General features: G+C 46.0%; 1 protein-coding gene across 1 annotated transcript in view; it reads right to left on the bottom strand.

Moving 5' to 3' along the window:
• Window positions 1-676: 676 nt before the first annotated feature.
• ZNF366 (zinc finger protein 366) overlaps window positions 677-10,591 on the bottom strand; it is a 62,024-nt gene continuing 52,109 nt past the window's right edge. The window contains exons 4-5 of the mRNA XM_081133863.1: window positions 7,424-7,598; window positions 677-4,516 (exon numbers count right to left, since the gene is read on the bottom strand). Coding sequence (XP_080989989.1) covers window positions 4,014-4,516; window positions 7,424-7,598 — 678 coding nt within the window. The 3' untranslated portion in view covers window positions 677-4,013. The remainder of the gene's footprint in view (window positions 4,517-7,423; window positions 7,599-10,591) is intronic.

The following is a 10,591-nucleotide window of genomic DNA, read 5'->3' as shown; positions in this document are numbered from 1 at the left end:
ATAGAAACCACCAGTTTCCCATGCTGACGCCGCTTTGTGAGTTCTCTGTTGAGGAGGGAGAGCTGAGTGTCCTGCTTCCTGGCCACTTTGCTGATGATAATAATGCCCAGTTCTGACACAGCATGGACTATGAGCCAGGCACGTAAGCATCTCACATATATTAACTCATTTAACCCACACAACAACCTGGTAAGGAAGGTACTGTTCTTAGTCCCATCTTACAGATGAGGAAACTGAGGCACAGAGAAGTTCACAAATTGGTGTCAGGTCCAAAAGATTGGAAGTAGGAGACCTGGGCTTTGAACCCAGGAACCTGGCACCAGAAGCTGTGCTCTTGCCCACTAAGGTACACTGCCTCTTGGTTGAACTTTATTTTACAAAGAACCCTGCCTCTAACCTCCCACTTCCCCATGCCACCCTTCCAGAACTAATTGTTTTGAATAGAAAAGATGGAGAGGGTGAGGAAGGTATCACCTGCCTGGCCATGGGCTGAGCTGCATTAATCCCGTCTGAAGCCTGAGGGAGGGAGAATCCAACATCTGTGTCCCTGGACTGGGCCCTGGCCAACGGGAACCACCCTGGTGAGAGTATGAGGGCAGGAGTGAGACACGGACAATGGCAGCTTCCTTGCAAAATTCTGGGTATTTGCAAATAACTAACTCAGCTTTTTCAACACATCTTTATTTGCTTAAATTAACAAAATATAGGTTACATGAACTTTCCAGGTAAACTGCTTTTTCACTAAAGCAGAAAGCAATATTCACAACTTGGATTGCTACACACTTGGAGTTTTAGTTTTTAAATAGCAAGCCACAATTCTGTACAAAATCAACATTTGGTGTAATGTTGTCCAAATATGTGAAGGATTGGAAATGTTAGCTCCGTTACAGTTTGTTCCAGTAAAGCAGACAAAGATCATGATTCAAACACGATGTTAATATTTTAGCAAATGCCTTCAGGCCTTAATAAATACAATATGAGCATTGGGCTTTCTCACACAGCTACCCAAATACAAGTACACCAGTTACTCTGCAGGGTTGTGAAAGGTCAGCCTCAGGCTCATGGCCAATGGGGAGTCACATTTTTTAAAAAAGAAAGAATAAAAGAATTGAAAGACAGCAAGAAAGGGTAGTCATAGGCCTGAATTGAAAGGATGGAGAAAAATATGCCACTTGGCTGGTCGGATGGTTGGTTCAAAGTGACAGTGGTCAAAAGCCTGGAAAGCATTTGGTAGTGACCTATTTTCAGAGTGTAACAATGTGATGAATGCCATGGCATCCTGGCCCTGGAGTGCTGATCACCTTGGATGGTTTCATCCCCTAATTCTCTGAGGATGGCCCCAGACTCTGCTTCAGGTTTTCATTCTGGTTAATTAACCCATTGACAGGGTTGGCCAACCCTTTCCTGAGCTCTGTACTTATGCATCAGTGTCCATATAATTTACTACCCAAATCAGGACAATTTTGAGAGCTTAGGTGACACTACTGGTAATTACTCTGGGATCACAGGTATAAACCAGGGTTGTCCCAGGCAAACCAGGATTTTGGTCACTCAACAACATACTAAACCAACATTTTTAACCTTGGTTCCCAGAATGTCAGTGTATACTAACCATGGGGTTAGATCTAATTAAATATCTCATACCCAGAGTCAAGAACTATAAACAGGCTTTAGAATACACTCCATAACAATTTTTACTACTCTTCCTAGACCTTTTACTCCTTCCAAATGAAATTTTACTCAGAAGGCTAACGTATGAAAACATGAAATTTGAACCACTCTGAATGACATGGGCACGAGGCTGAGAGCTTCTCCTTCTACCGTAGTCCTCAGAGGGGCCTCACAGGGACCTCTGGCTCCTCAACAGACAATTTGAAAACCACTCTTCTAGACCGTACTCTCTCCATCTCAACATTACCTTGTTCCTCAAACATTCGCACATGATCCATTTTGGTTGGAAAGGACTAGAGCTTGCTCTGCTAGATTTCCTGGTTCCTTTTCCAGCTAGCCAGACCCAGAACAAACTGGAAGTCTGCAGCCCTTATAGTAGTAGGTCCTCAACACATAACTGCTGAAAGAGTAAGTATGGAACAGGACCCTAAGAGCTGGGACCTCACAGACCACAGGGTCAGCCTCCTGGGTGATTTCATCAGGGCATGGATGAGCCACATTAATAATGAATGAAAAGCAAGTTGGCCCTTGAGGACTTGGAACAGGTTCTTGGCCCAGAGTTGTGTTTGTAACTGCAAAAGCCATGCGTGTTAGGCACAGTGGCAGGAGAATTGCATCAGGAATTGGCAAAGCACCTAGTGAATGAAAGGAATTAGATGAGGCTGGTGGGGAAGCACCTTGGCCAAGAGAAAAAGCCAGCAACCAGCCGTCAGAGATGGGCCAGGTCTTCTAAAGAAATGTACTGGGGACTTTGGGAGGAGAGGAGGCAAAATCATAAACAGTACCTAGCTCTACAAATAAGAGTTGAAACTACCAACCTAGAGGCAGTTTTTATATAAACACAGACACAGTACCAGAGGGTTCCTGCTTATGGTTAGTCACAGGTATGTGACGTTCTGTCAGTACTGCTTTACCCGGTGCCCATGCCTAAGGAAAGCCTACCTGCTGGGTGCAACCAACCCACTGTAACATTGGCATTCACTGGAATCATGATTCAAGCATCTAGGAAGATATAATTAGTCACTATAAGCTGGTTATGTATTTTAAAACATTAAGTGACCATAAACATCACAGGCATCATCTCGTAATACAGAGGGTGTGTGTTTATACTGTGTGTGTGTGTCCCCCCTTGTGAGACTCCTACAGAACAGGGGAAAAGCCTAAGTCAGAAGTATGATTCAGAAGTATGGTCTCCTGCTCTCTCTTAATGAGTCTGAAGCCAGACACAGAAATATTTATGTAGTCCCTAGGAGGGGGTCCTGGGAGCCACTATTTGAGCCCAGTCAGTCTTTCTCAACCCTGGCTGCACATAAGAATCATGGGGGCAATTTAGAAAAGAACTGAAGCTGGGGCTCCACTCCAGACCAATTTAATCAGAATCTCAGAGGGTGAGGACCCAGATTAGGCAGTTTCCAAAAGGCTCCCCCAGCTGATTCTAATATGCAGGCACATTCAGAACACAGCCCAGACTCTCCTCTACTATCGATTAGCTGCTAGCTATTCTAATACTCCAAATAAGTCAGACCTTAGATTTCAGGGAAACTCCCCTTACTTCTCCAGCTCCAGCCCCGAGGAAAAACCAACTGCTCACAGGTGACAATTCTTTTTGCAGCTGCTTTATGGGGCATGGGGCCCCCCAAGCAAGGTTTCCAGGAGGGAGCTCTGCTCAGGACACAGGTGGGAGCGCTGCTGGGCATCTGAAAATCGGCTCTTAATGCCACACCTAATGAAGGTGGCTGGAGCTGAGCAAGGCAGACCCGGGCAGGAACCTAAGTATGGCTGGGCTTTCCTTAGTCAGAATTATTCATTTTTTCTGGAAATCTTATTTCTGCAGCGACTGAGTGAGAACACCCTTTTCAATAACTCACCCTCCTGTGTCATTTCTGATATTTTTGAATTTTTTAATAAAGGCAACTTTTATATATACAACTACTCATATTTGCATCTATCTGGAAAAATATTGTAACTTTCACACATTCGACTAAATAGTCATTGATAAGGTAATATGTCAAGCACCATAGTTTTGCAACTTGAAAGAAATTTACCATGTATTGTATATTAAAGAAAAATAGAATTTCTAAAAGCACCTCAGCATCAGCTTACAATGAGATATCTAGAAGAATGTATGCAGCTTATTATATCGGAGATCAGAAATAACACCGAAGAGACCTGTTTGTTAAAAACCAGGGGCCAGGAATGACCTGAGGAACATTGACACTACTGAGGATGGTCCCTGCTCACCAGTCTGAGCCAGTCGCCAGCCTCCAGCGAATGACACTCATGCAGAAAAGCTGTATTTGAACTGCCTACGTCTCCTTTTCCGTGATTCTAAAACTGTCCACTTAGATGCCTAAAAGCACTGCTTGTTTTTCCATTTTCCTCTCCAGTAATTCCTTTAAACTCTCATCTCTGTGCTTGAAGTACAAGTAATCAGAGAAGGAGGCGCCCCGGGCGCTCTGCAGCAGCCGGAGGCCAGGCCGCTGGGCCCCGCGGGCGCCCTCCGCCCCCAGGCCGTCCTTGCTTGGCTCCGGGCCAGCTTCCTTCTGCTCCTCCTCCTCCTCTTCCTCCTCCTCCTCCTCCTCCTCCCTCTCCTCCTCCTCGAAGGCTTCCCCGGGCTCGGTGGGGAGGTCCCGGGGCGCGCAGAGCCGCCCGCCCGGCGAGGCCAGGCCCGGGCTGTCCCGCTCGGCTTCGCAGCAGGCGTCCTCCTCGGGGCGGGAGCTGCCCCTGGCGCTCTCCCCGTCGGGCAGGAACCGGCGCTTCTGGGACAGGTCGAAGGGCTCCTCCTGCTCCAGGCCCCTCAGGACCCCCGCCGTCGGGGCCAGGGCGAGCCTCCCCCTTCCAAAACCTGCGAGAGCAAAGGCAGCCGTCAGGCCCAGCACAGCCTTTGAAAGCGGGCGGGGGTGGTGCCCAGGGCCGTTCAGGACGGTTTGATTTTACATTTTAAAAATAAACTCCCGGGAAGAGGCTACATGGGTCTAACCCCTTTAAGGTGAATTTGGCAACGCGCACCTAAAGCTTAAGACAAGCTTCCGCTGACTTTGCAATTACACTGCTGAGAAATGAAAGTATGCAAATGGGCAGGTGCACACAATCTACGTGTGAGGATGCTCAGCACCACGTTTTGTAAAGAAACTGTGAAAACAGTTTATCGATTTAATGGTAGAGGTTTGTTTAAATAAATAATAGTACATCCACACAATGAAGTATGTGTGGAAGATGTAGAGACCTCATAATCATAAAAACGTATTCTCCATATATTTTAAGTTAAAAAAATATATACTTACATTATATACATTTATAGTGTAGGCCTAATTCATTCATTCTCTCTGCCTCACTCTTTCTGTCTCAAAAAATGAAAGATGTATGTCAAAAGCCTCGAAAATGAGGTGATTTTAACATTTTTTTCCTTTTATTTCTGATGTATTTATTTTATTGTTTTCAGTGAGCATATATTTTACCATGAGGAAAAATAAAAACAATAATAAAGGTATTTTCATCTTGGGAAAAAAAGATATACCATTTGGGGCCAAGGAGTTCATCCCATACCTGGGCCCCCAAACATAGCCTGAGTAAGGAGGGCACAAAGAGGTGCTCAGAGGACCCCCAAAGCCCCTGTGTCCAACTACAAGTGTCCCTGCTATCAGGGACAGTGATGTAAGAGGGTCTCACTGCTGGTTTCAGTTTGAGGACTCTGCAGGGACAGACTTCAGGAGCCAGCAGCCCCATGGTAGCACGCCACCTGATTTGATCTTGATTGCGGTAAGCCAGCAGTCAGGCCCCAAGGGACAGGTGGAGGCTACTGGGGAGGAGAAATAGGAGGGATGGGTCTGGGGGTGCAGCTTGCTGCCCCGAAGGAGGACCAGGCTTCTGGGTGGGGACATGCAAAGGAAGCTGATCAGCGTTGCCGGCTTTATGAAATCGTCAGCCGATGAAGCTGTCTATAGCTTTAGTCTTGTCAGGGGCACAGGGGGATCTTTTTCATCTGGGCCATGATTTTTGAGCCATTTCAAAAACTAGAGTGAAAAAATGCTAACACTTTTTGTAGATGAAAACATTAAAATTGTTGAAAGTCTGTTAACATCTTTCAAAGCAACTCTCTGATGCATAGTGATGCTCTTTATTTTTCCAGAATGACGGAGTCGGCAGGTGCCTTTTAGGATTTAAGTATCCATATGGGGTAAATGTGGTGGCCAGGTTAGGCTTTTGGGTGGAGGTCTGTCTCATCACGGTCCTCTGTGCCTCCAGCCCTAGCGACTGAACAAACTTCACCTATTCTGGAAAGCAGCTCAGGCAACTAGAGATGCAAAGAATAATTCAGGCCAAAAGCATTTGTCAAGAGAGAAAATTGCTTTTGTTTTTTAACAAGAAAATTTTCAGGGCTTTTGCACAAACTCTAGGCCTTGCTTTATGATGACCCCAGTTCCGTCGCCCGGGAGTCACCGGAAACTCAGTGGGCATTGTAAAAATCTGAAAGCTACAGTCATTCTGTTTCATGTTGTGTGTGCTGTGTGCACCTTATTTATGAAAATGTGTACCTATCTGCCCACCTCTTGTAAAGGGTGGGAGAAAAAGCAAACAGGAATGAATCACCCGCTTTTTTACCTAGTGTGGTGAGCATGGCTTGACTCAGAAAGTCTCGAGTTGGAATTCCAGTTCTGCCTTCAGACTTGCTGTTTGACCTTGAGCAGTTTACATAACACCTCCGGGCCTTGGTCTCCTCTTGTATAAAATGGGAATGACACAGCCTACTTTGCACAGAATTGTGGGAATGAGCCCTAAAGTGTCTAGCCCTGTGCTTTGGTCATCCTAGTGTCCAGAAAAGAGCAGCCAGCTAATATGATTAAGTTACCTACTTGTATGTCTTCTCTCCCTACATGCAGACCCAAAGGACAACGCTGTCTCCTTCTGCCCAGCGCTGCCACGGCTCAGAGCGCACTGCCCGGGACAGGCTGCCCTTCCTGCCTGCTCATGGCAGGGCTGCCTGATTAGGTGGCTAAGGAGCAACCTGCCAAGTTCAGCAGACCTGGAACATGAACTCTTCACTGCTGAGGCCCGAGGGCTAAGACAATAAACGAGGCGAGAGCTTTCCATCAGTTCAGTCAGGACTTGGGGAGGGAGATGTAAGCCCCACCGAGCCACGAGAATTGCCCTTGAGTGTGTCTGGTCGTGAACAGGTAAGAGGAGGCCTCCCTCCTACAGACACACTTCTGCTGATAACAGAGCTGGCAGACCCGTTTTTCTGAAAGGAAAGAAAAATCGCATGCCCTTTAACAGCTGTGCGATGAAGTGGATACAATACAAGGTTTAGAGCCAGAAAGGTGTGTGTACAAATCCTGACTCTGCCACTTTTCAGTTGAGTAACTTCGGGCAAATTAATGTCTCAAAGCCTCAGTTTCCCCATCTGTAAAATGGGGGTAGCAAAAGTTCCTCCAGCCTGAACCTGCTGTGAGGATTCAAGGAGGTGAGGCACCTGATGCCATGTCTGGAACAAAAAAACTAGTAAGGGTACCGGCTGGCATCGTAACAAGGCTCTGACTTCCTAGAATTCATTTTGCTCACTGCCTCTAGATCTTAGCATTTCATTTGTTATAGTGACATTGTCAGCCTGCTCCTGCTACCCTAGTGTGGCATTGACAATTACACTCCCTTTTTGATCATAAGAATAAAATAAAGTGCCCTGTAAACAAGGTCACCACCCATGTGTTACCCACTGGCCTTGGCAAGCAGGGGGGCTTCTTGGAAGAGTGAGTACCTTGTGAGTGGAGGCCCCGCTCCATGACACCGTGCTTGACTTTCATGTGGCGCGTCAGGTTCCCCTTGAGGGTGAATTTGCTGGGGCAGTAGAGGCACTTGAAGGGTTTGCTGTCAGAGTGCAGGTGCATGTGGCCCATTAGGTTGTGCATCCGGTTAAATTCCTTCCCGCATAGCTGTTGGAGACAGTGACAAGGAGAACACAGGTTACTTGCAGGCAGGGGACCCCACCCAGGTGAACCCACTCTCAGGCCCATGTGAGGCCCTTTGCTTGGATCTGGGCATTTTAAGCTGTTCCCCCAAAAAATGTCCCCATGGAAGTTGGGGCATAGGGAGCTGGATTGTGTCCAGGCTCAGAGGTGGAGCAGGTAGGGATGGATTCCTGAGATTTTGTTCCTGTGGTAGAAGATTTTTAAACTCAAGGTAAAATCACAAAGCTATTAAAGCTTCTATTGAACCTTTTGAAAAAGAGAAAAACTGATCTGAAAAGCAATTGCTCAAAGTGTGCTTCACTTGAATAATAACAATGCAATTGCTATTGCTTGTTTAATATTTATGGAGCATTTACAATATAGGAGGCACTACCCCGAGTCTGTCATGGAATATCTAACTTAATTCTCACATCAGTCCTATGAGGCGGGTACTACTGTCACCCCTGTTTTACAGATGGACAAACAGAGGGTGTGGCCAAGGCACACAGCTAGTGAGTGTTGGAGCTGGGATAATGAACTCAGGTCATCAGACACCAGAGGCCACATGCTCAATGACCCCACCATACTGTCCCCCCCCCCGCCCCAATAATCTCTTCTGTTAGACAACATCAGGCAATACTTTCCAATTTTTAAATTTGCTAATATGGGGATGAATTTAAAAATTGAAAGGAAGAAGGAGACATGTAAAGGAAAGAGTGTGTCTTTCCTCTGGGTAGAGATTTGAAGTACTGAAAATATTATCTCAAGCATACACAAAGTAAACATGTTTTATTCAGTTTTTCTTTGTCATTTCTCTTGATTCCATGAAAGTGCACATGCATGATGAATCACAGCAGTGGTTTTCCAGCTTCTTTCAGCAGAGAAACTGTCCTGTCCAAGGCACTGTGTGCAGGTGGGGAGAGTGTGAAGCAGAAGCCACTGCTTTGCTTGCTCTTGTCCCCAAGCAGGGTTTGGAGACTCCAGCCCTTCCTTGGCTGTGCTGGGAGGAATGCAAAGAAGGCTTTTTGTGTCTGTGCTTGGACTGAGTGTTAAGGGAGAAACATTCTCCCTCCCTCCCAACCTCAGGGGACTGGGTCATGAGGGGGCAGTATGGAGTGAGGGATGCCACGGAGAGAGGCCTAGGGGTACAGCGTCCTCTGAAGCTGACATCAGTTTTCCTTTCTCACTGAGAGGCATTTTTCAGGGCCAATGTTGGGGAGTCTGGACTGAATTTTTATTAATGAAGGCAATGTTTTCCTCAGGGGCCATGGAGGTGAGAGCTGAGCTGGCCTTGAAAGATTGCATAGACCTAACAGATGGTGACCCTGAGAGATTAACCCAAAAGAATGCTGGGTGGTAGGAGGAAGCCAGTCTGGGATTACAAATTTGTCACAAAGAATCTACACATGGATAATAAAGGGTTGGTTCTGTATTTTTAAATGATTCATATTTGGGAGTGTTAAGTACCTTTTCCGTTTTTACTTCCTTACTAGCAAAAATGCATTCAGCACACTGGTGTCCCACACTCAGTATTCAGAGCATCTGCACACACATTCATCTGGAAAAGGTGACCCAAGAAGGGAAAGGCTGAGAGAGTTGGTCTAGTTTCAACATCCTCAGGAGTCCTACCTGTGGGATGGATATTTTCTTTCTTTTATTTTCAATAGAGATGACTTATTAAGATATTATCAACCCGTGGCTTAGTATGCAAGTTCTGGCAACCTTTTTGATCCAATTATTAGCTTAGTTTATGCAGTTCTCCATTCTGGCTAAAGAGAAAAAAAAGCTTTGAATTTAAAGATTCTGTATTAGATATTTCCAGTCATGGATCATTTTAGAAAAAGTACATTTCATTTGGTTCCTGATTATTTGGAGTGATCCTGCAGCAGAAGACCGAAAACAGAAAAATTAGCTCCCGTCTTCCTTTCTCCCCACAACAAAACATGTAGGGAGAGAGGAGCTGGAGGCTGCAGGATTAATTAAGCTACTGCACTAGTTCAAGCCTAAATGGGTCTCACGGTCCTACAGGCCAACAGAGAGAACTGAAAAGACAAGATGAGTGCCTTCTGCACATGGATCCCATGAAGGGCAAAATTCCACTTTTAGTTGTTATCTAATGGTTGCCAAGATATTAGAAGCTGGACTGGTCCAACAGGGTCTTATAAAGGAGATGGAATTGTAGCCTAACCATGAAGAATCTGTAGAGTGCCCTATGTTTTGTTTTGACACAAGGGCCCAGCTGGGCGTGGCTGAGCAGTTGAGCATCGACCTGGGATCTAGGCGATTGGGGTTTGATTCCCGGTCAGGGCACATGCCCGGGTTGCGGGCTCGATCCCCAGTCGGGGGCGTGCAGGAGGCAGCCGATCAATGACTCTCTCATCCTTGATGTTTCTATCTCTCTCTCCCTCTCCCTTCCTCTCTCTGAAATCAATAAAGATATATTTAAAAAAAAAAGAATAAAGTCTTTTCATTAAACATTTTTAGACACTTCACACAGTCTTGGACTACAGACAAGGTCACTGTCACTGCTGTGATAATAATCCACTGCTGTTGCTGCCACAGCTGCTGTAACTTTGGGGTCAGAGCAGAGCCTGTAATTCACCTGCTTCAAGGTCCCACTTCCCTTCCCCCTCATCCCTCTTTCCGCCTCACACACAGAGGTGAGCACACATCACAGTGGCTACCACTGGGCATTTTCCAGAATCTTCCTCAGCCTTAGACAAACAACCTTTATGACACTTTATCATAGCTCAGTGTTTTTTTTCTATTCTAATGTGTTTTTTTCCTGGCTCAATTCATTCTCTACTGAACTTCCTGGGACATTTCAATGCTACATGGGAACACTGAGACATTAAAATGATAGTGTCCCCTGAAGTCAAGGCCTGTGGCTTCAAGGAAGGTCCACTGTGGGACATGGCTGGTAAGCTACATTATCTGATGTGTGATTGGGAAAGGAGACTGATTTTCGTGCTGTTGGT

This window comes from Miniopterus schreibersii, assembly GCF_964146895.1.
Source record: "Miniopterus schreibersii genome assembly, chromosome: 3".
NCBI lineage: Eukaryota > Metazoa > Chordata > Mammalia > Chiroptera > Miniopteridae > Miniopterus > Miniopterus schreibersii.
The sequence above is the reverse complement of the archived record's forward strand: the minus strand, read 5'-3'. Positions and strand labels throughout refer to the sequence as shown.